Source organism: Ceratosolen solmsi, unplaced genomic scaffold (genome assembly GCF_000503995.2).
Source record: "Ceratosolen solmsi marchali unplaced genomic scaffold, CerSol_1.0 scaffold1, whole genome shotgun sequence".
Taxonomy (NCBI): Eukaryota; Metazoa; Arthropoda; class Insecta; order Hymenoptera; family Agaonidae; genus Ceratosolen; species Ceratosolen solmsi.
In genome coordinates this window covers 15,719,124-15,745,666 of record NW_011948415.1, presented here as the reverse complement: position 1 = coordinate 15,745,666, position 26,543 = coordinate 15,719,124, and the positions used below count along the sequence as shown (strand labels likewise).

The 26,543-nt window shown below is 33.4% G+C and overlaps 2 protein-coding genes across 2 annotated transcripts in view; one reads left to right on the top strand and one right to left on the bottom strand.

Annotated features, from left to right (window-relative positions):
• Positions 1-182: 182 nt before the first annotated feature.
• On the top strand, positions 183-3,772 carry LOC105369007 (tetraspanin-6). The gene is made up of 5 exons (XM_011508233.1): positions 183-425; positions 506-694; positions 1,915-2,085; positions 2,619-2,750; positions 3,632-3,772. The coding sequence occupies exons 1-5, from the start codon at positions 348-350 to the stop codon at positions 3,770-3,772; spliced, it is 711 nt and encodes a 236-aa protein (XP_011506535.1). The 5' UTR covers positions 183-347.
• A 6,530-nt stretch (positions 3,773-10,302) lies between these two features.
• Positions 10,303-26,543, bottom strand: part of LOC105369006 (nucleolar protein 4-like) — a 40,842-nt gene continuing 24,601 nt past the window's right edge. The window contains exons 2-9 of the mRNA XM_011508232.1: positions 19,300-19,354; positions 18,403-18,714; positions 16,731-17,104; positions 16,154-16,357; positions 15,466-15,612; positions 12,482-12,705; positions 11,473-11,705; positions 10,303-10,612 (exon numbers count right to left, since the gene is read on the bottom strand). Of these exons, the coding sequence (XP_011506534.1) occupies positions 10,446-10,612; positions 11,473-11,705; positions 12,482-12,705; positions 15,466-15,612; positions 16,154-16,357; positions 16,731-17,104; positions 18,403-18,714; positions 19,300-19,354 (1,716 nt within the window). The 3' untranslated portion in view covers positions 10,303-10,445. The remainder of the gene's footprint in view (positions 10,613-11,472; positions 11,706-12,481; positions 12,706-15,465; positions 15,613-16,153; positions 16,358-16,730; positions 17,105-18,402; positions 18,715-19,299; positions 19,355-26,543) is intronic.

Here is a 26,543-nt window from a genome sequence, read left to right as displayed (position 1 = left end):
ATGAGAGCCAAAGGCAAGAAGAAGAGCGACGAGGTGAGAAATCAGGAACCGTCGCTCGCTATGTGGACGCCCTTAATAATAATGTGGGCGGCCAGAAGCACTAGCCCTGATTTCCGCCTCGGTGTAACCCTTCGGCCCGGGGTCGTGCCTTCCTCGATAATCCCACCGGCCGGAGGGCTGTGCGTACGCGTGCGCGGCACAGGCTCGAAATGATTGCGGAAATGAATGCAGCGGCAGCGACGTGCTGGGGGCGGCTTTGGTGGGCCGCATCGATCGCTCGTCCCTAGCAGCACGTCGAGTCCAAGTGCGTGGGCGGTACTGAGGCACCCCCGGTGAGGTCGTCGGCCATGGCGAAGCAGCTGCGAAGCGTCGCGGCAACGGTCTGCGTGACCACGCTGCTGATGCTCTTCAATTTGGCGTTCAGCGTAAGTCGCCCGAGCCTGCAACTCGCGATCCTGACCCTCGCAAGCCCTCGCTGTTATGGATTATTTTGACTGCACCGCAGTGCTCGGGCCTGGCCGTGATGTGCATCGGCATTTGGATGAAGCTGCAATTGCAGGACAGCTCGAGCTTTGGCATTGAGAACAGTGGGGAGACGTTGCTGGCCGTAATTTTACTTGGTAAGCTCGTGGCCCTGGTCGGCATCTTCGCCTGCTGCTGCACCACGCGCCAATATCCGGCTCTCCTCTACCTTGTAAGTGCACCCAACAATTTTTCGTCCGGTGGCAGCTCCTTCGAGCTTTCGAACTCGCTCGCTTGCCGTCGTTCCTTCGGACGACGATATGTGTCCCAGGAACGGCGAGTAAGCGATGACTTTGAGTTCGTATTTGCTTCGTATGTGCTTCGAAGAATAATTTGCCTCGCAAGCGCAACCTACTTGATAGCACCGATCGCTGCTTCTATCAATTACTGTCTATTAAGGGAAGGTGGCATTTATTATCGCATCGATGTATTATGACGCCAATCTTGTCAGGCGAACAGCAAATGGCGTAATAATTGGGTAAAGGTTTTTTTGAAATCGAAGACTCGACATTGCGAACCTTACTTCTTTTAATAAACTTCAGAAAGCTTTCAATAGATTGATAGACATGCATGATTGTATTGATTAAACTAGTATGTTTTGTCATTTTTTTAAATGCAAATCGTTTTCAAATTAAAGCAATAATATTTTCATGCGATGTATAATTACAAAATTGTTTTATTTTCCTATTACGTTATATGTATATGCCGTATATTAACATATTTTTTATTAAAAAAAAAATATATGTAAAAACTTAGATAAATGGCTATCAACGATTTAAATTTTACATAAAGATCAACAAACATTTTTAGAAATTTAGATATATATATATATATATATATATATATATATTATTACTATTATTGTTATTATTATTATTATTTTTTTTTTTTTTTGATTACATGAATATTTCGCTAATTGTTAATTGTGAAATAAAATATTCAACGATTATTTAATATTATTTAATATATAAAATTGTAATAATGTTATGCTGATAACCTTAAATATTTTATTTAAATATATGTTATTTAAATTTACATTATAATTATCAATTCTTAAAAATCTGTAATACTCGAGTACTTATAGAAAATTCGTAGAACATTTGTTTTTCCTTTTATCTCTTTGAAATTGTAACGGTTAATTATAATTTGTACATAAATTCATAACCAATATTTTGAATATTTTAATGAATTGACAATAACTTAAAAGTTATTAAAGCTAATATTCTATCTATCTTCTAATCAATTATTTGTAGTCTGATGAACGATATAAATTCTAAACAATTAACATTATTAATTACGTATCCAATCAACAATTTTTCTTGTTTGAGCTTATTAACTCTTAGTGCATTGTATGGAGCTTAACAATGTATATGAAAATATTTGAAATTACAGTACGGTGGATTTTTAGCGGTAATCACCTTACTTGAACTCGGCGTCGGCGCTTTAATATACACATACCGTAGTTCTTTAGTCGAAGGCTTCGACCGAGGCCTCAATGATAGTTTGACTGCCTATGGTACTGATAAAACCAAGAGCTTTCACGTTGATATGATGCAGAATACGGTAGATATATTTAATTATACATATTTGTTTATCTATTTTACGCCACTGTGATATAACAAATTATTAATCTTTGTTAATTCCTTACGTGTTGAAAGTTAAAGAGAGTGTATCGTAAGCGGATGCTATAATTTTACATTGTGGAAAAGAATTAAAAATTTCAGGTTACTTTCAGGTTAATTCGAGATTAAATAGTTTATATAAAAATAATGAAAAAATAAATGTTGCTAATTAAATAAATGTAATTATTTTCAAGCTGATTAATTTCAAGCAATTTTTTGATAAAATTATTATTCCATTGAAAGTCAGTATTTTTTGTACAAATCGTTTTCTTAAAAGTCGTTATAATGAAAATACCTTATTTTAACGTCACTTTATAATTCTAATGATTTGCAGATTTTATTAGATATTATAACAGTCCAATAAGATAGCATAACGGATTGATAGCTAATGAGCATATATTCATTTTCATCTATAATAAATATGATATTGATCTTACATGTTGTCTTTATTTTAATAATATCATTTGACAATAGCTTCATTGCTGCGGCAACAAAGCTTATACTGATTGGTTGAACATGGCACCGTCTAAAGTTGTTCCTAGTTCTTGCTGTAGTGTTCAAGAAGGTGAATGCGATACAACAGATACCGACGATATTTATACCGAGGTTCGATAATCTATATTATTTATCATTTACTTTTGCTTTATATCATGCTGCTTTAACTTTTCGTTAAAAAGTTGCAGGCTAATTTTAAATGTTGAAAGTTCAATTATTGTGAGTAAGGCACACATAAGTTCGGATAATATACACTCCCTCCTCCCCGGTGCCGCTCCACCATTCAACATTTAACCAACTAATCTAATACAAGAATTTTCTTTTCTCACAATATAAATTTGTTCTAATATTTGTTTCTAAGATAACAAGATATCATCAATTTCACAATACTCTATTCCTTAAAAATGTAGAATATTTAATATTCGTTACTCATATGACATCGTTACTCTCGGAACAAAGGGAATAAATTTTTTATTTATTTATATAAATAGTTACGCAAATATGTTATTTCATATATAACTTAAAAAACAATAATATTAATAATAATAATTTTGTCTAAATAAATAATTTATTTATTAACAATAGGACTAATTGATATTTTAAAATAATGAAAAATAAAACAATAGTTATGAATCGTGTAACCTATAGTAAAAACATATAATTAATAAATAATACAGCTGATGAAATTGTATTAATATAGCTAAATAAATAGAATGGATATCAATCGATTTAAACACCCGACATATACTTCTTTTAACAAATGAGAAAATTTCAACTAAGCATTCGATATTATTGCAATTAACAATTTGAAAAATCAATCGCAAGAATTCAATCGCAACATGCAGGTGCGCACGCGCCCACACACACGCACACACATACGTAATTAGATTTTAAAGAGCATCGAACAATTGAATTGAATGTTTAATGACTTATTATTACTTTATAATATTATGTAATAGACTACATTACTTCTCTTAATTATATTAATTTAGGGCTGTTACAACCGCGTGATATACTTCATCAAGAGCAATGTCAGTCTCGTCGCTGGAAGCGCTTTCGGCGTTGCTGTTTTTCCACTGCTCGGCGTTTTTCTGTCCTGCTGCTTGGCCAATCACATCAATAAAATTCACTAACGCAAACAAAACAACGACAACGATCGCCCAACATAATCGTCAATAATTACATAAACCTGCAGAAGACAACAAATGCTTGCCGTTATCTCGGCATCAGCAGTAATCCTAATAATACTCCAGAGTTACGACTGTTCTACAGCATCCAGATAACGCAGAGAAACTCTAACGTGATCCGTCATCTGCCCTTGTTCAATCATTGTACCGTATACTTTAACCAGGCAGCTTATTGCGAGATAAACTTTCAAAGCAGTTTTTTTGAATTCTAAAATGCAAATCTTGAATCTAGCAAGTACTTTTGAAATTTCATAAAACTTAATTAAGATAGATAAGGTTGATGGTACTTTTCAATTTTTAAGCTTTTACATAGGAATCTGTGAACGTTTATCGAATTGTTTAATACTACTTTTCTTCTTCCCCCCCCTCCCTCCCTCTTTGTCTCTCTCTCACTCTCTTTTAATTTGCTTACAGTATTATCAGTGCAATATATATATATATATATTATATTTTAAATAAATGCATCTTATCGATTCTATTATTTCCATGGAAAGGTAAAGTCATTATTACACTCCTAGGTACGCAGATTTTGAGCTAATATTAAATGTTAAGATCTATGAGTTATCCAATGTTATGGAGACGATAATTTTCATTTGAAATCCTTAAACAAAATTATTTGAAAATAATATTCGTTTCATACTTCAAATAAATAGCATTGGAAATGAGATGACAACTCGCATTTATGTCACTTTTTCAAATATAATGACAGAAGATCCAGCTACAATAATAATTTACCATTTTGCTTAATAATATTCTTCATCGCATTAGTTTGGTTAATTAAGTTTTCTTGGAATAAAATAAAAGAAGAATTATTTACGTAATTTATACGCCACTTGAATTTTAATGTACAAAACTGTGGTAAAAGTAATCTTCACAAATTTGCGTTTAAAAGCGACAATTTGCCATATTGTAAAAATCTTTTAAGAAAAATAAAAAAGCCATAAAAATTTTTAGATAATTATATTATCGATAATTTAGTGAGATACAATAACAATGTTATTATATCGCGAATGAGTGTTGCGTTTTAGCCTAATGTGATAGAATATTATATTTCATACTTAATAAATATGGAAATATAATTTAAAAATAATTTTACGTTAAAGTTTAAATTAAACTATGAATTTATGAATATAGATATAAGAATTTATTGATATTTTTGATGAATGCAGTTTTAAGATCTCCCAAATTGAGTACCCGGTGCTGTTTATTTATAAGAATATATAATTATAAGAATATGTATACATGTAAAAGTAGTTGTATAGATTATATTAAAACACACATTTTTAATCACTGTGAATCTCAATTTACTCATTATTAAATAAAAAAATAATATTAAAATATTGAAATATTTTGTACACTCCAATGTACAAAAATATTTAAACGTTATTATAACTTAATTCATTAATCGAGTTAAGTTTTGAATATACATTGTTGAATTAATATTTAAATAGTAAACAACTTATAAACAAATTTTATAAAGTATATCATTAAATCAATCTGAGATAAAAATTTATGCTTTGCTCTATATAAACCTTTGAAAATAATTTATTTATGAGATAATGGATCGCATAAATAACTTTACAGAAATAAATAATTGTATTATATAATTGATTATATTTGGTAAAACATTTACAAGATAATAATATTTTGTTTTTTGTTCAACGTTTGTATGGTACTACATTTACAGACAAGGCATCGTCAAAGACCGTACCAACTTTATAATAATTATCTAGTTATTTTATATATCTATATAAATATGTATGCATGTAGGTGTACGTACGTGTGTGTATGCGCGTGTGTGTGTGTGTTTATTTTCATATCATTATTTATAAGCAAAGTATGTACCATCAAATTATTTTAAACGTTATCCTTTAATATTACGTTTCATTATACCTACTATTAATTATTTTTAATATTTTTTCAGGAACAAATACATATTCATTTATTTTAATATACATCAATTCGTGATTACGACACTTGCGAGTGTGTTACTTTCTTCCACACATTTGCGTATGCATATATATATATATATATATAAGAATTTAAAGAGTACTCCGCATATGACAGACAGACATTTTCGATTTTTCTTGGAGCTACAATGTATGCAAGAATGAAAAAACTATTATTTTACTCTTCCTTCATATATTATTCCCAATTTTATTCTAATCAATTCTCTGTACACATAAAATCTTTGTGAAATTATCACTTCTTATTTAGTTTGGTGGTGTGGTAGCGCTTGTATAAATAATTTTATTCTTTACATTTACTTTTATTAATAATTTTTTCAATGACATAAATTCGTACCTACAAGTTTCTTAATATTTTTCGTTATGTAGCGCTACCATAAACACATTGTGTCTTGTTTTGTCATAAATGTTTTTATCACAGAGGTTGTTTCCTTGCGTATAAACATATTTATAATCATATATTTTATCTTTAGTATATCGACGACAATAATCTGTAATACAAATAAAAAATAATACGTATTTGATTCTAGTTTAATATTTTTATTAAAAAAGCCAATGTTAACTGTAACGCTAAATAAAAAATTAATAATGAATATTTAAGTTTTTATGTCAAATATTAGGATATCTGGAAATGAAAAATTGTAATATTTATATTATCATATATATTTAATATATTTTAATTAATTCGTTAAATAAGTTATTAAACGAACTGAAATTTTAGCATTAGTTTCTCTAGATGCTCTTATAATTTAGTCTTATAAATTAGTACAATAATGTTATTTATATGAACAGTTAATTGAGTAAATAATTTTGTTGTACAAATACTTTTCAGAATTAAGTGTTGACTTGTTTGAACAAATGATGAAAAAAATCGGGCAAAAATATTATAAATATAAAATTGACTTGTGTATAATTATAATAAAATTTTATTTTGACGCATTTAGCTGAAAATTCAGTTGCTTTGTAATGATCAAAGTGTCACTTCAATGTATTATTCAAGATATACTAAAATTAAATAGAAAACTATTCAAACTCTTCGAACAAGTGATTTGTGTAATTAGCTATTCGCCTGTAATAGTCAATCATTGACAATTATAATATTTTTTCTTTTTCTTTTTACTTAATATAACTGCCTGAATTGAAAATACATAATACAAATTGGCCATCTGATCCTGATAATATATCTGTATCATCTATGCTATTTAAAAGTCAATCTTGGTGTGTCTCAGTTTATGACTTCTGTTCATCGTGTGAATACAAATTTAAGGCAATTAAATAACCAGAGTACTAATAGCAAAGCAATAAATATTCTTATCCAAGTATTTTTACAACAATTTATATTTGTTTTCAATTACAAGTACCAAACTTATGACATTTAATTACATTAACTTAATAAAAAAATCTGACCACTTAGTTTAACGCATACTTAAATACTTAAATATCTAAGTAATTTTAAAAATCTTAAACAAATAAAAAGTACAAAACTATATAAAATATATGAATATTAATGAATGTTTATACACAATGAAACAGAGGTATAGCTTTTTTCTTTTTTATCTATTTATACAGTTCTAACAGTTCGTATTGATAAATTTTTGTATGTCGTGAATGGCACTCAAATTACGAGAAGTACAAGAAAAATCGGTCACAATACAATTAAAAAATTGTTTTTAAAGTGTTATTAAATAATTTTACTTATGTTTATCTAAAACAACCGAAAATTTCACATTTATTACGATAAAAATTTATAAAAAGCCTACAATAATTAATTAAATTTGTTTTAAAATTATGTAGAACTTAGCAAAAATATGAAAGAGTGAAAAATACTTCTGTACTGAGACATTAGAATATAACAGATTATATATATCGGCATTGGAAATGAATGTTATAATCGATCAGATTTTTAACACAAAAATCTATGTAAGTTGATGAAATGGAAAATCTGTTATGAAATCATGACGGATGATCGAGCTTCTGAGAAGATTTCTCAAAATTCGTGTAGTGATTATAGTACATATTTGTAAGACTATTGTTATTAATAAGTATGCTTTCAGTTGCTATGAATAATATTTATGGTACTAGTTCTTATTTAATATTTTGACTGTAAAAAAATTCCCTTATAAAAAAAAGTGAATTCAAAAAATTGCTACAATTAAGAACGATCAAGTAAATGATTTTTTTATCTGATATATTACAAAAGATTAACCTAGATCATTGCAGAACTTATTTATAAAATTCTAATATCTCAAAAAAAAGTTCCATTTATTCCAAAAATGTTCTGATTCGGTACTTGTTTTCTTTGCATTAAAAAGAGTATAATGAAATGAAATCTGTTTTTCACTCTTTTCCGTTCGATGGAATGTGTCACGGAACTGTTTTTATTTCTTTTTCATGAATCTATTATTATATCGTATCTTTTCATACGGCTATTTTACATTTATATGTACATTCATCATCTTTCATACATATGTGTATACGCATACACTCGTATAATATCAGCATTCTCTCTCTCTCTCTCTCTCTCTCTCTCTCTCTCTCTCTCTGTCTTCTTTTTTGTCCTTCTTTCCTCCATATATCGCATTTGTTTGTAAATAATTAATTTTAACATAATATTAGTAATATACACATAACTATGTTTCACGTTATATAGACTATGTACAGAAAACAATATGAGAAATAAAAAATAACTTTCATTCGGTGTCAATCAAGACTGCCTTCTTTTTATTCCTACTTTTTCAGTGAAGGCTAATAAGGAAATATAGATATTTTACAATAAACAGGAACGAGCATAAATGCATACGTCATTTGTTTCCTCTTCTTTTATATATTTTTATTTTTATCTTTGTATTATTTAATAAATAAAGATAATTATAAAAATTAAAATTTTATTTTAACGGTACTTAATACGAGAAAAGAAAGAGGAGTTAACTCGAACGACTTATTTCTATTATATAGATTATTATTAATTATTAGTAAGTTTCTTTGGTAGCATTGTGATGTGTAAAGAGACCAATAAAACGTGTATGCTTTCTTATCTATCTTGACAAGATGGTCCCAGCAGTATACCTAAATGCCGAATAAATCCCAAAAACAGTTACCGAACGTTTGTTAATAACATTAAAAACTTTTGTCAATATTGATACATTGATACGTAAGCAATATAATTTTTTCATTAATTTTTATAGGTATTTTTTGCAGAATATTTTTTTTCTTAATTTTAATAGTTTTGTGCCATCTTGTCGCACCTCAAGTGGTCCAACTAAGTCACACACACACGTCACCATTTACGTAGTGTGTTACTTCGTTTTACCTACGTAATTCAATGACGTTTCATAATATCGCTACAATTATGTAACGACGTCGCCGCATGTAATTCTTTAAAAATCGAAAAAATTTCCCTTTTAAATTATCATTTATATACATAGTAGTGTTTCACTATTACAAGCTCGTCAACGCTTAAATAACATCTCTTAGGCCCAAGCCTCAAAAATATTAAAAATAAATTTTTAATTTCTACTGGTGATTCGATTAAGGCATTTTTAAGCAAAACTCCACCAATAATAAAATAACATATGAAATTAAAAACAATGTTATAATAATGTCAATAATGATGAAATTAAAATTTGAACGTTTATATTTAAATAATTTTTCTCGATAAGTAACGTCTCAAACTTCAAAATCTCGAATTCGTTTAACATAAAATATAGATCGATAAAATGAACATTAATAAAAAATAACTCATTTAAAAATTGAGTGTTGTACGACACTAACGTAAATAACCATTGGAGATAATTGTAGACACATTTTGTTTACGGAATTTCTCCTTTCCTAAGCAATGGGTGGTTATAATAATAAAAAATAATTTTAGACCAAATAATGCATTCGCCCGTTTGTCATTCGCTCGCATTTTTGCATTTACTTGAGCCGCACGTATATCTCGTTTATGTATATCTTGTTAATTAAGTAAATATTCTCGGAATTATTTTCTCTATTTATGTATATGTACACCCTGTATCGAATGGTATAATATGGCGCTGTTTCTATATATATTTATATAATGCTACAAGAAAAGCTCTTTCTTAAGTTTCTTTTTAGCATAAAACGAGAATGCATGAAAAAATAAAATCGAACGGATGTGGTGTCGTAATCGTAGTTGTCGTTAAATGGTGGTTGTAGTAATTGCAGTAGCAGTAATAGTAGTGGTGGTGGTGGTGTTGATAGTGATGGTGGTGGTGGTGGTGGTGGTGGTGGTGGTGGTGGTAGTAGTAGTAGTAGTAGTAGTAGTAGTAGGAGTAGTAGTAGTAGTAGTAGTAGTAGTAGGAGTAGTAGTAGTAGTAGTAGTAGTAGTAGGAGTAGTAGTAGTAGTAGTAGTAGTAGTAGGAGTAGTAGTAGTAGTAGTAGTAGTAGTAGTAGTGGTGGTAGTGGTGGTAGTAGTGGTAGTAGTAGTAGTAGTATTGGTAGTGGTAGTGGTGATAGTAGCTGTAGTATTAGTAATTATAGTAAGTAGTAAGTAGTAGTAGTGGTAGTAGTAGTGATGGTAGCAGAAGGAGTAACAGTATCAGTAACAGCATCAGTAGAGATGGTAATAGTAATAGCAATAGTGGTACTAGTAGTAGTTGTCTTGTCGTCGTGTTGTCTTGTTGTCTAGCTTCTTAAGGTTGCTGATGCAGCAGCTGCTCAAGTTCGTCGGCGGATCTCAGAAGGAAGGCAGCAGACTCCCGGTATCCCGTTATCAGTTGTCGCACGGCGGTCATTTCCGTGGCATTCAACTTGTGGCTCAGCAGCGGCTTTGTATTTTTCATGCTCAAGTCCGTTGGCCCTATAGGAAGCAGTAATAATTGTTCTTTATAATGGCTTTATTCTTCATTTTTCATCTAGTTGAATAGAAAAAAAAGAAAAAGAACGAATAGAGCGGAAGGCATACATATATCAATTGATGTGAAATAAAATCATCTCTAAAATCGAGCTTTAATTCATTAGTGATTAAAGAAAAGCATTATAGTTAAATGAAAGTGATTTCTTTTATGATTAATATCGTATATTTTAATATTAATAAAGTTATTAAGAAAATGAAAATGAATTTAAGCATCGTAAAAGTACGATAAATTTGGTAAACAGCACGATTTGTAAAAGGCGGTGACAATTTTTCATTTATCTCGCTCGATATGCCCTACAACTATTACAAGCCTTCATTGGCGTTATTTATTTTGGTAAAAATAATCATATTAGATTGATTGCATAATTTTTGACTATGAATATATCAACGATCTAATTCATAAGGAATGCTGGTTATTTACATGACGAAACTTTGTACGCTAAATTAAAGATGTATGATGCTATTAAAAATCGATCAGACTATTGACAAAAAAACTTGGAATCATTCGACGAAGTACCTCGCGTAATGGCGTTTAAATTGATTATATATTCAATATTATTAATCAAATCGTATTATATCAATTTATGAGTATCAGCAGCAGCTTATCGATCGAGAATTTGGATTTTTTGTATTTCGCATCTTTTATTCGAAAATAATCAACGAAAATAGTCGAAAGTACTTGTAGTGTGTGAGTATCGTTGTCGGGAGGTTGTACGAGCTCGAGATAAACGAAAGTATAAGAGTCATCTCGAAGATAAGACATAAGCAAATGAAAAAACGTCAGCGATAGGCCGACATATTACTTTGTGTACCGTTGCTGAGGAGCCCCGAGGTGAAGCTCTGGGTTGGGTAGAGGCCGGCAGAGAGAGTCGGAGGCACCGTCGTTGGTCCGGCGCGCTGAAACGCTTGACTGAAATTCGGTCTGTACATGGCCGTAGGGGCGCCCCCGACCCCGCCGCTGCCTCCGCCGTTGCCACTGCCACCGCCGCCACTTCCAATTCCATTCGCCGTCGATGAACTCACTATGGTTGCCTGGCTGCAAGCACATACACGAATCGTCTCAAAGATGGTACAGAGCCGCAGCTCTGCCGTCTCCATTGTGGTTACAAGATGCGCGAGCAGCACGCAATCGCGCGGACACTTGCCGCGTTACGTTTGTCTTTCACGCGATCTAGTCTGATCCACAAAGACTAAAGCCGCTCGCTCGCTAGGAAGCTTTTCAATTTTGATTTTATTCCAATTTTATTTCATTTTAATGAATTTGCTTCGGCAATTTTTAAAGGGTTTGCTCACCGACTCCTTTCGTTGCTCGATTTCCACGTTATTCGTTACGGATCCTCCCCTGCCCCCGCCCCACCCCCACCACGAGATTTTCCGCAACTTAATTAGCGTGCCGATAGCACGCTAGGCAATATGTAAGCACATTTTTCGCAGTATGCTGGCGTGAATTCCGATTTCCTGGAGAATAATCGATCGAACGTGCTCAGGGACGAAATTTCATCTCCAATACTTCCGACATTCGTCAAGGTCCTCGCGTTAAACGGGCTTGATCCAATGGAGATTGGGTGGGGGCGAGAGAATGGACAAGGACGGTAGGGTGGGAGGGGTGGTAAGGGGTGGTAAGGGGTGGTAAGGGGAGAAGGAGTAGGAGGGGGGTTGGAGGGTCACGTTGATCTCACGCTCTTAGCAACGAGTCGTTCGAGTGCTGGACATTAAAACAAAAGGACCGTGGATACAACGTGCCGCCCGTCTACCATTCCGGTCAATTACAGAAGGGAACAAGAGGGGAGGCGAAAATCCATTGCTACTCACCTCATCAGAGTTTTGCTGGTGTCACTGTTGGTCAGGAGCTTGGAAGCGGGGGTGAGCGAGAGGGGCGTCGAGGATAGGCTACCGCTGTTGGGTAGATTAGCCAGACTGGTAAGCGGCGCCAGCGATGTCAAGGCTGTCGGCGGCGTGTCCTCCCGCTTGATCGTCAGCGATTTCACCGGGGTGCTGCTCGTGAAGTGATCCAAGTTCGCTCGCACGTCCGTTTGCTAAATTCACGTCCAACCGTCGGAACAATTAGTCAGAGCGGGGCAAGGCTTCACTCGGCCATTTAATAGGCCCAATCGCTGGCCTCCCTCATTTTACTTATTCACTAATTTATCACCAACGCTATTAGTCATTGACAATAAACTCGTTCATCACAAATGTATTTCGCAACTGTTTTGAAGATTGACCCTTTATTCGAGGGCCAAAGTTCTACCGCCTAAAGGCTAATCGCAAAACTGGCTATGAATAGTTGCGACATTGAGCTTTATTCGCTTTTACTATTGAGTAATAACGGATGAACACCGATTTATATCTCAATACAACTGAAATTACGTTTGCCTGCCTTTAATCGTTGCTATCTGCGATTGGAAGACCAGCGGTCGCGCGACCATAATTAAAGCCATCTCTGTGCACGTGATATCACTACATTATTTACGTACATTATGCAATACATGCGACATCGTTATTTATTTATATATATATATATTTCTTTTTTCTCTTTTAAGGTGTATTTTTTAAGTGTATATTGCTGTGCTTTAGGTTTAGCGAGAGATTGAAAGATGCGTAAAATATTTCAAAAAGACACATGAATTCGTCACTCGTGGAGTGTGAATAGTATCTTAGTCGCACGGTCGATTCACTCGAAAATAACGAATAAATCCGCAGTCGATCTCTGCGATTCCCGTCAGACCTTATATCGCTCACCTCTCCGAAGGGTCTCCGATCGTTTCTTTGATACAGCTGCTTATGCACAACTCGGAGGTTCTTCTTCCGCATTTCGAGGATCGGTCCAGGCGAAGGTCCGAGCGGTTGACAATTCGTGGGAAAGGCGGCCTTTGTATTCGGCTATATCACTTATCGATCATGTTTGGAAGAAGTCAAGCTCACCTCGATAAGCAGCCAATATAAACGCTAGCCGTTGAGACGTTGACGCGACGATGGAGTAGAAGCAAGTTATCCCGGCGTGAGACAATTACTGAGGAGTCGGAGCTCGCGCGACACACGACACACGACACACGACACACGACATATGATACACGATGACACGATATATAAATAGATAGATAACTAGATAGATGGACGGACGGACAGACGGACATACGAACGAACAGACGGACAGACAGACAGACAGACAGACAGACAGACAGACAGACAGACAGATAGATAGATAGATAGATAGATAGATAGATAGATAGATAGATAGATAGATAGATAGATAGATAGATAGATAGATAGATAGATAGATAGATAGATAGATAGATAGATAGATAGATAGATAGATAGATAGATAGATAGATAGATAGATAGATAGATAGATAGATAGATAGATAGATAGATAGATAGATAGATAGATAGATAGATAGATAGATAGATAGATAGATAGATAGATAGATAGATAGATAGATAGATAGATAGATAGATAGATAGATAGATAGATAGATAGATAGATAGATAGATAGATAGATAGATAGATAGATAGATAGATAGATAGATAGATAGATAGATAGATAGATAGATAGATAGATAGATAGATAGATAGATAGATAGATAGATAGATAGATAGATAGATAGATAGATAGATAGATAGATAGATAGATACGTAGATGGAGAGATAAATAAATAGATTGTTAGATAGTGAGAGGGAGAACAGCACAGGAATTCCCAATTGTTGTTTTTACTCTTTTTCTTCTCTACTGTATTCTTTCTACGCCACTTGTACCCTTCGTTCCGATAACTCGACTTCTTTAACGGCGACAATGAACGAGCGTACTATACACATCGCATCGACAAGCAAGTGTGTGCATCGTTGAGTATACAAGATGAATGTCTATGCCTCTCTTGCTCTCGCACTCGCTTAACTTAAGGAAGATGGCACCGAAGGGGGATTAATGAAGCTGAGCACAGAAACTCGTTCTTTTTCGTTTGACGTCAATTGTATAGGTACCGAGCGCAAGCTGCGGCACAAATGTTAAAAGTGAAGGAGATGATGATGATGAAGAAGCGTGTATACGTATGCGTTCAATACGAGTAGAGGCGGAAAGCTAGACCTTAATGGGTTAGACTCGACAAGGGTCAAAGTTGGAGGTTATCGCAACTAGCAAGAATTTTCAAACTAGATAACACCAACTATAAAGTGTCTCCGCCTCCCTTCCACGTTAATCTCTCTCTCTCTCTCTCTCTCTCTCACTGTCTGCCAGTCTCACGAGTTCTCGGATACGCGATTGGAAGAAGAGAGAAGAGAAGGAGAGAAAGCGATGCAAATAAAGCAAGCGCACGCACGTTAATTAGGAGAGCTCGTCAATCGTCAAGATGCATTACCCATGTAAGCAATTTATCAAGCGCAAAGAAACTTTTACTCTTTCGCATTTATCGAATTTTATAAATTAAGTTTTTAAGCTTTTATTTAAGCAGTTCTATTGACAGAGCGCTTTTTAACGAAGTAAACAGCTGCATTTAAAGGCAAAATTTTGCAAGACTGCTGAGCACGAAATACATTATCAATTTCAAAGTTTTACGTGAGATGTGTCGTGTATTTATTGCAGCTAGAGGCACGCGGGGGAAAGAGAGGTGTGCGTAACCTCGAGGTTATCGCTGACCTCTTGGCTCGGCTGCGTACACGGAGCTTCGAGAGGAGAACCTATTTGCGCATTTTTCACATTTCCTCAGGCCGCTCGTACTAAATGAGCGAGACGGCGGCAGCCGAATAATTCTGCCTCGAGGCTCGCTTAAAGAGGGTGGCAGTTTTGGATGAATGGACTTACCGTGGCTGCGGGTAGGGTTGGCATGGGCTGCGAAACCGGCTCGAGGCCAACTCTCATGCGCTTGGCGTTATCGCTCTCATTCTCGCAGGCTGTCGCCAAAATCTGCTCGGCCTGCACCGAGGTCAAGTGAGCTGGCGTCGGCCTCGCCTAAACAACGGCAAAAGGAAAAACTGCGTGAAAGCGCATTTACGTATGCATTTTCTCCACCTCCGTAAGGTTTATGATACATTTCTCGAAAAGCGACTCGATGCTTGCTGTACCTCCTCCACGCAGTCTGCCTTTACATTTCTATTTTGACATTATAGCTATGACCGAGGCTGCTCTCGATTCAGCTGATAATTTTTATAACGAATTTTACAAATCCGTATCATTCTTCCTCGTCAATCGTATATTAACATCAGCATCACGCTATCAATAACAACGCGTTATTTCAATAACGTAATAAAGAGGAAATCGATAATTGGCTGATTTAAATAACGAGAAAAGAGTCACGCGCATGTGGTGTATTGTAGAATGTAACAAATACCCGCGGGGTGTTGCTGTATATCTGCCACGTAGAGGACAAGCATCGATCGTTTTTAGCCAAATAAACATCGCGTCGAAATACAAAATCAGGTGTCACTCCCACCCCCCTTTCCTGCTCCTTAAAGATGTGATTTGAAATATGAAATAAATAAGGGCTACTTACAGCATCCCAAGGCGCACCCTCCCTGCCTCGCTTGTTCCTTCGACAGCTTTTTAAATACGTCCTGATTCGCTTCCGCGCGCGTTCTGCGAATTCAGGAAACTGCCTCGTGCAACTGTCGATTATGGCTTGGATCTTCTCTTTCGGCTGCTTGGAAATGGGCACTATGCGATCGAGATTTTCGTCGACAAACAGCCTCACGAACATCTGTAACGGCGATTATTTTTTTCTCTCTAGCCATACTGTCATCTCGTGTATTTGAATCGTGACTTTTCAAGCATTTCCCCTTTAATGGTTTGTATTTAAATTCTAGGTACGCTAGTACATTACGAAAGTGCACGGAACAAGGCTGAAAAAGGTTGGCAAAACTCCAGCGTCTTGTGTAAATCGCAAATTCGTACAAAGTGGTACGTAGATAGGAGAATAAGGATTACAAAAAGAACACACAACAAAAAAACAAAATAAAACAAAAAAAGTAAGAATAAAAAAAAAATAATAAATAAGCTCCTGAATAATGCTGCACTCTTTTAAGGCTCATTGGAGGATAGATAATGCAAGGATCGATCCCCGGTATACGCACATTGAAAGCCTTGAGACGCTCGGGGTCGTGGTGTCGGGGGTCCAGCCTCTCGTCCACGTCCTCGTCGTCGTCATCCTCATCCTCTTTATTGCCGCTGCTACTAGTCTCGTCGTGAGCGCTGCCCGCGCCCTCGCCCCCTGTGGGACTACACTCACGATCTCGGTCCCTGTCTCGGTCCCGATCGCGATCGCGATCACGCTCGGATCTTGAAGGCGTGCTTGAACCCGGGGGTGGCGTCTTCTTTAGACCCATAGTGTAGGAAGCCCAAAGTGATGCCATGTCCTCGCTGGCAACTGATCCGCTGGGACCTCCCGGGACGCCACCCGCGGCCGATGTGCTCAACTCGCTCAGGTCGGCACTGCCATTCCGTGAATCTACAATTTACATGAATAGGCGTATGAAAGAGTCTCGCTGCATCATTGTCTTTGTATGAAATGATTAGCGTTGCGTTCACACGGACATTTCATGAGATCGATATTGGTTTATTTCTTCAGCTATTCACTGCGTAATCTTATATGTGGTCGGGTTGGGTGTCGAGTAGGGCTAGACCAGACTGACCTGTATACTCGATTGGCCGATTGTAATTTTTTCTTTGAAGGCCAAAATGTGATTCAAAGTTTAATTGGCTTCAATTATCCACCATTGCTTTCTTCAAAATCAATGCGTCTAATTTTCAAAGTTCAAAGTCTATGTGCAAATGCTTTTTCATATCTGTTGATTGATACATACGTCACAAAAGAAGATTATGAACAATCGATTTTGCATCTTCGAATAATTAGCAAATTAGATTTATTTTTAAATTAACTAGAAAATTTAGGTAATAATAAAATACAAATTTTTGTGATGCTTATTAAGTATTTAGTTATTTGAGTATACAGTTCACACTCTCTCTTTGTATCTATTTCCTACTCATTTTATGCATTCGCGCACTCATTCTTATCCATATTCATAATAAGTAATGTTTGCATATCTTATAATACATGAAATATCATCTAAGCCCTATTAACACATGAGTTTACACTTATATAAGAATGTATTTCAGATCTTGTAAACTATTTGATTTTGATGGTCGATTTTGTATGGATATAAGTTAAAAATGGAACATAATTTAAGTATTTAAAATGCTAATAAATATTTTAAAAATGTCAAGTTATAGAAATGATACGAATGACATTTAGTAAATAATTAATATTTTATATAATCATGGTAATATCCCATTAAAGCATATTTATTTTAAAATGTAAATTATCATGTTGATTACAACGTGGGCGCGCAAGCACGCGCGCACGCACACATACATATACATCTAAAATAAAAGCCATTAAAAAAATTGAATGACATATATGTTTCGTACAATATTAAAATGCTATGAATTCCAGGTATTGTGAATGAAGAGGAAAATGAAAATTATATTATATTTAATTTTACTATTCAGTATCAACATAAAATATCGATTGCCGTTTACCGAATTCAAATAACGATTCAATAACATCGATACCAAATGATGCAGGCATTACCATTAACAATTAAGAACAGTTATAAAAAGAAAAAAGAATACGGAACGAGCTAAAGGTATGCAATTTTATCAATGAGTGATTCGGCTTCCCGTACGAAAGAATGAAAATATCTCGGCCCGTCTCGAGCTACAAGTGCCTTACAAGCACAGCCTCACCTGTGATAGTGCAGTTATTGATGGTGTTGTTCGCCGTGGATATGATCGACTGGCTGGATACGGGGACCGTGCCGTTGTTGGCAGACGTGCTATTGTTGCTCGGCGACAAAGCATTAACGCAGTTGTTTACATTTTGGGACTGCTGCTGAGATTGACTTTGGCCAGACTGAACCTGTCCCACCTGCATCTGACTGCCTGGACCTTGTCCCGGGCCCGGAACCCCTGGACCCTGAACCTGTGCCTGCTGCTGGAGACTGTAGTTCCAAGCAAGCAGCATCAGCTTAAGCTTATCAGCGTCTTTCATTAGCGCGCCTGTCGAAAAACATTATCGTGTTTTTTTCAATTATTCCTACCTGCATTGTTCCTACACTTGGCAAGAATTATCATTTGCTCTTGCGGTTAAGAATAATGATGCAAACTCATCAAATGTCTTATTTACACTGCAAATTTTTTAATAATAAATAATCGTAGCCATGTTACTTTTAAAAATCTACTTAATAAATGTTAAATTAAATTCGATTCAATAATTTTGAATGATTCCATATATATATATATATATATATATATAATTTTTTGACCTATCACATTTTCATCACTAGATAATTATGAAAATATTATATGATAATCGTAATAAACACCATATAAATGTTTGGGAAAAAAATTATAGAGACAATAAAAAAAATTACAATTTTCAACATTTTATTTTGTATTGTATATTGTATATAGAATTCATTATTATTCATACGTAAACAAGCTAAAACGAATACACATTTTTCTTTTTTTAAATATCAGTTATTGAGACGGGCCTTGAGTGTAATGAATATATAGAAATATATAGAAATAGGGTATGCTGTAATTATAGATCGATAGATGTATTATAATGGAAGGTGTGCTTACTCGAATAGTGATCGTCCTCTGATATGTCGGCCGGCTCTGGAGTAGAGATGTTCTCCTGTAAAAAAAAAAGGATAAATAACATGTAAATGATATTGCATCTTTGAAAAATGTAAAACTGTAAAAATGACATTAAAATTTTAATATTAAATAATTTTATTTGTTTTATATGTAAAGAGAAGATGCTTTTTTCTATTACTTTAAAATTGCTGATATACTAATATCAAATACATAAAAATTATTTAAAATCAACTAATTAAATTAATGTAAAAACTTACTATTGATTATATAACAATAAGATGTATCAGTTAATATTCTATAAAGATGTAATTAAGCAATTGATATAAACACACACATATATATATATATATATATATACTTATTTTAAATGTAAAACTTAATAAAGAATCATATTTTTTTTATTCAAACTCAATATTTTTTAAGGTACATATTTATTTTTCTGCATACTTTAGAACATGTAAACATACCAACATTTACAAAAATAAAAATTAGTAAATTATATAGAAAGATTTAAATATCTCTAAAGTGAATGGGTTAACATTTTCTATTTAAAGTAAATTTGCATTTTTACTGAATGTGAAAATCTAAGATTACTCAAAATTTTATTTAATTTAAATTATTATTATAATGATTAAATTACTATTTGCCAATTAATTTTTTTTTTTAATTTTAATGTCACTGAATACTTACATTAGCATTTAATCATTAAATAATTTTTTTTAAATACTGATTGTTACTGTATATCAAAATACGAAAAAATATTTATATTATATATATATAAATTTAATACAGAATTTAATACAAAAATTCAATTCATTTGTTTTACGTACTACCAAATTAAAAATTTTGATTTTCCGAAACTATTATTATAAATGTACATTTGTGAATGCTACGTTTAGCATCCGTAATACAGTTATTTGTTTTAACAAAAGTCCTAATCAGAAAGTATTTGAAATGAACTAAATATAAGCACAATTTTTTATTGTTAGATAGAATTTTAAACATTTAATAAAATGAAGTTTAACTTATTACAGTATATATACACATATATACAAAACATATATAACATTTATTTTAATAGATAATATACATAATCAAACGATAATTATAATTCATTATTGGGCCAATTATGTTCATCACTGTTGTACGTACAATAATTTAACAGCAAATCATTACCTTATCCTTAATTAGCTTATAAATTCATAGATTCTATATACTAATATAACAGATGTACCATACTCTTTTAACTATTTTATGCGTTATCATCGTCCTTTGATATTAGCAGATCACAACATTAAATTTGAAATCATTGTTATGTGACTTAATGCCTATTGTCTTTTGTTCAACTTAGTTGATCAAGATCATTTTATTAGTTTTATTTCACTCTGTTAAAATATGAATATATAATAATAAATATAAAGGAACAAATCTATAATGAAAACTCTTCATACATTCGTTGATGGTACAATTATATCGATGACTATTTGCAATTCTGTAAAAAAGCTGCAACGTTAGAAATTAGGTTTCCTGTACTTCTTTTCTTATCATTTTCGATTGGCAACTAGTGTTTTTACATACTGCACTTGAATCTAAATGTTTAATTATTACGTACATTTCAAATGGTTAATAAATTTTGTATTACTTATAAGCAGCATTTTAAAGTAAATTTTTACTTTATAATTAAAACATATGTAACTTTAGTAGGTTTAGATATTATGAAATTTAAGAAAAATGATTTTTGAACATTATATGAAAAGAAAAGAAAACAAATTTTTATTTATTCCATCATCTATGATATTATATAAAATTTGTTAAGTCTTGTATAATAAGCAGTCAACATTTAGATTAAGTATTAGCAAATGGAATATAAAGAAAAAAAATTAAGCTTTATAAATTATTCTCTTTATGTGAACTATAGGTCTGCTAATTTTCGGTGCGGTATTAAAAAGTAACCAATATTATAATAAATATTTCTAAACAAAACTTTATTATTGATAATTATTAATAAATGGTACTCGATTGGACGAATAATTACATAAATATAAATTGCAGCATCTTCGTGTCTTTTCCCATTATTTGGTACACACACTATTTTGGGCTGAATGTAATAACGATAAAATTTTAATTATCTATATAAACATAGGAAAAAAAGTTATTTATTTCATTTCACTATTTTATAATAAATTGATTTTATCAAAAGTACAGTAAAGACAGTAACAATGACATATAATGTTTTTTTTTTTAAAACAATCGAAATCAGTGTGAAAAGTTACAAATATACATTACATTGAAATATTTTTAATCTTCCATCAACTATGTGATACATTATACCGAATATAGTCTAGTATTAACCTATGATAGAAATATGTAATAAGTTGGCTTCTTTCTTTCTTTATTTTGAAATGATTTTTTTATTTTTATTTTGAACAATACGATTTATATAACAATGAAAATAAATAGCCTCTTTCATTGTTTTGATTTATTTTATTTTTTCTTTTTCTTCATTCAACTCTAAATAGAATCTCGACAATTAATGAGATGAAAGTATACCATAAAATTCTATAAAAGCAATAAAATGTTGGTGGTCTAATCGAACATCTATTGATTATACTGGTTAAGGAACGAATAATCGAATTGTTTCTTATAATTGTAAATGAAGTATCAATTGTCCGATAATATCAAAATGTTATCATTTTTTTTCAATTTAATATGAGGAAGAATCTTTTATCTCATATCAGTTTAGTATGAACCATATTTCACTCCACTACGCATTAGTGCAGTTCAAAAGTTAACGCTCTCTCGTTATTCTTTTTACAATTGAACGTTGCACGACAGCAGACTCTTTCCTCTTAATTATTATCGACCTCTACAAACTCACTTTGTGTAGCGCAAGTTTTTCATTTCTTCACTTCTTGATAATTCTAAGAATTCTCTCTCTCTCTCTCTCTCTCTCTCTCTCTCTCTCTCTCTCTCTCTCACTCTCTCTCACTCTCTGGTACCAAATTAAAGAAAAAAAATATATATATACACATATATATATATACAAGAAAACTTTCATGGTCATCAAAAAATTTCTCTACGCAATTTAATACGTAAAACTTTTATAATAAATATTGCGTCAAAAAAATTTTTTTTTATTGATCATTTTATTATAATATTTATGGTAATTAATTTTATAATATTATTATAAAATGTATTTGTAAAATATATTCCTCTAACTTGTTATTAAATATAACTATTTTTAATATAATTAATTTACTACGTTTAAACACAATACGCATGGCTTTCCCTTATTCTTGAAATTTAAAAGTCCTGTATTTACGATTAATGAACATGGATGTGTTGTATTAAACTTCGGTTGATGGACGAGTTACAATTTAAAAATTATTAAAGCACATTTAGGAAAAGTATTGGTTCCGTGTGTTGGCGCCGAATGCATTCCGATACCATGCATACATCGTAATAAATTCGTAAATTTTTAGCATTAGTATGGCGTTTATTGTTATCGATAAAAGCAAAAAAATAAAATAAATTCAGTTCTTTTTTTTTTTTTCTTCTATGTAAATGATAAATGTAAATAATATAATGGTAGCGCTTATTAGATCTAAGATAAATCGTATGTATTATATGCTGTTGATCAATTAAATGGCTTGGTTATTTTATTAAAAAAAAAAACGGGAAAAAAAGGAAAAAAGAAAAAAGAAAAAAAAAAAGAGCGTACGGTCTTAGAGAGGCAGGGGAAAAGAGCCAAAGTCAGTGGATTTTGCAAGGTGTGCTGTGCTCACGATACATATAGGTTTTATGGGTGCAGCTTCAGCCATGGCAATATGTTGTCTTCGGTAAATCGATGCAGCCTCGTACTTATACGCTATTTCGCAACGTCATAAGGTCGACTGGTATATTGTTGAAATGGTCAGTGCCACGTCGTCGAGTGCAAAACACTTCGTAATATAAGCAGAGTTAGATGTGTAAAACAAAAGAAATAAGAAAAACGAAAAATGAAAAGATCGTTTGTAGAAAGAGGCCAATTGCGTAACTAATCTCTTTGGCGAATGGCTACTTCTTAAACATTCTTCTTTTACACCAATACTATACAAGCGCAGCACTTGTTAATGACACACTTTGCCTTTAATTTAGCGATGTTTCATTCCTTCCACTTGCATTCCTCTTAAATATCAGTAAGCATTGTAATAAGGTGGCAGAAGATCGATTCACATATACGAGCTAAACAATGAGGCCTCGCGCGACGCCTGGCACTGCGAGAGAGGGGGCGGGTATGGGGAAGGGGGTAAGGGGTAAGGGGGGTATGGGATGGGATGAGCCGGAGGGGAGGGGGGTGAGTAAAGAATCATTCGAGAACAAAAGATATATCGGGAGAACAGACATTTCTCGCGATGGTTTATCCTGGCGAACATTGTGCGGGCAGTGCATAAATCCGCGCGTGCGTATACACGTAACGAGCAAGAATATTGGACATTCACCGCATTGGAGGTTAATAGGTAGGGAGTGCACACGCTCTCGTAAACCCGAGGTAAGCCGACACGATCCTTTTGAGTTTATCCTTCGTAATGGCGCAACGCATAGGACTAAAGGCAGATGACGTTAAAAATTATTTTGTTCGTTTTGTTGGGGAAACGAGGACGAGCAGAGCATCTCTTCGAGCAGCACTTAATTCGATCACTCTCGTCGACTGATGTTGCATTAACAAGGGCAGGAGCTGCCGATACCTAGCGATGGAAGGACTCCCAACATCCGGCACATTCCTCTCGCTCTCCCTGGCCTCTCTGCTCCGGTTGATCTCACCTACGCGCGCGAGCCGCTCGCTTCCGCCGGATATGCGAACCGAGAGTCTCCGGGTCGGCTCGCCTCAGTCCAACGCCCACGTTTACGACTCGCCCTCATTTTTCGTCAGAGGCGCGACAAAGGAGATTCCAGCGGCTACGAAGGAGCCTCGAGCACTGGATTTGTTTAGTTGGCTACAATTAAGCCACTTGGCTGCAATTGTTTGTCGCTCAGCAGAGAATTCCGCTGGGAGTGCGTGTCGCTTCGGGCCCGTATATCGCCTCGACGAATGGAGAACAACCGGGTCGGAGATCAAGCGAAGAGCAGCTCGCTCTCCTTTTCCTCGCCTTTTATATTGCCTTTGATTTCTTTGCACGGGGCCATTACTCATATTGCCCCAAGGCCGCTTGTCTTTACACAACGAACGTGGAAAAAGCCTTTATCCTTTTTTCCTATTTATCGTTTTTTTTTGTTTTTTTTTTTTTTTGTTTTTGCTTCTCTTGCTCTTTTTTTATTTTTGTCGATCGCGACTTACTGAGATTAAGGCAAGCCTCTCTGAGTTTAGACTGCGCTTCTCTGATAAAATTAAAAAGAATATCGATATAACGTTTGATGGTATAATTTTACATAATATTTACTTAATAAAATATTTATAAATAATAGATATTATTTCGATATGGTTTATGAGAAGGTAATCGTGATATTGGCATTGGTCACGCGCGTATTGAGAATGAAGAGCTAACGAGAGAAATTCATATTAGCATCCATAGAATGAAGTTAATAAAACGTAATTAACGAATGCTCGGGTGTGTTGCTCGAGCGAAAAGAATGTCCCGGAGTTTTAAATCTTTCATTTCAATGAGCGACTATCGATTAAGGAAAGATAGAAAAGGAACGTATGGGCGATGAGGAGGATCCGGAGGTAGGGAAGAATTAAAGAGAAAGACGAAGCTGGTGCCTGGTGTATATAATGAAGCCTGCCTACTCGGTCAACTTTACCTTACTTGACCCCGACACAACGAGGGACAATTGGGCGTAACAGTCTCCCATTCGCCTGTCTACTCCTGAGACTCATTCAGCAAGCATTTGCGCAAATGTGTCCGTGCGCAAAACAAGGGTATAAAGTGCTTCTTCGAATTCTAAGTATATAACACGTTCATTCTTATTTTTCCAAGTATTTTGTCCTCGTTTTTACCAAAGGAGCAGTCAAATTCAATTATATTTTACTTTATGGAATTTTCTACCTAATTCTACCTAGTTCAATAAGTACACGTACATTCGCACGTACACATACCCACTCCCACACAGAGATAAAACTTATAAATGCAATTCTTATATATATATAAATTATAACAGCAAGTCTATAATTTATCAAATATTACACAAAGATAGTTCAGAGCATTAACTATCTTATTTGTTAAATAAGAATCATTAGAAATTAATACTAACTGTTTTACATACGTAAGCAGAATTCTTAAATTATTTTAAATTTCAATTTAAATATCAAATTAAGCTTTATTAACGATTAATTAATAACTATTAATGCAAAATTTAAGTAATGCTTATTATCTATAACGTCGAATGCATTCAAGCATTCATTTATAGAAAAATCAAAATTCGATAAGATTATTTTTTGGCTAAAATAGAATATGTCTAAATGGGATACATATATATAAAAGATATCCGAAACAATGATTTCGTGATGTTTTAAAAATTGGAAAATTTGTAATATATGTAGTCTGAGGAACTCTTAATTGAATAAAATCACTTAAACGAAAACAACATTTATAATGCTGTACAGAAATTATATTAAATAAAAAAAAAAAAAAAAACTTTATAACCATTGGCTCTTCTATAATTACTTATGCATTTCAACGTAGTCGGCAACTACGGTAAATCGACAGAGAATGAATATTATCATTGACGGCAACGAGAAGAAGAAGCCCCAATATTTTTCGTTAGAGGGCGCTCCTTCGATTATTTATCTCAATTCGCAGTTTTTCGATAAACTTACTTTATTTATATATCTAATCAATCAAATAATAATAAATACCTACACAATTATATTCAGGCACATTTGTAATGTATTTGAATGCATATAAACATTTTCAGCTTTATCCTCATCTTTTAACCAATTAATTATACTTAATCGGAGAGAGAAAAAAAATTTATTATTTCATATTTGGATGTTTGATTAGTACAAAAAAAAAAACTAAATAAATAAAATAAAATAAAATAAAAAAACTAAATTTATTTATGCAATGTAAAGGAAAGATAAACCAACTGTAAAACTATATTTATTGTTATTGAAATATTTGGGTACTTTTAAAATGACGATTTGCAAATTACTAATTAATGAAATTCATTTTTATTCATACTATAAACTTAACTAAAGTGTTTGTTATTAAGTGTGTATGACGAAATGATGAGACTTGCATTATCGC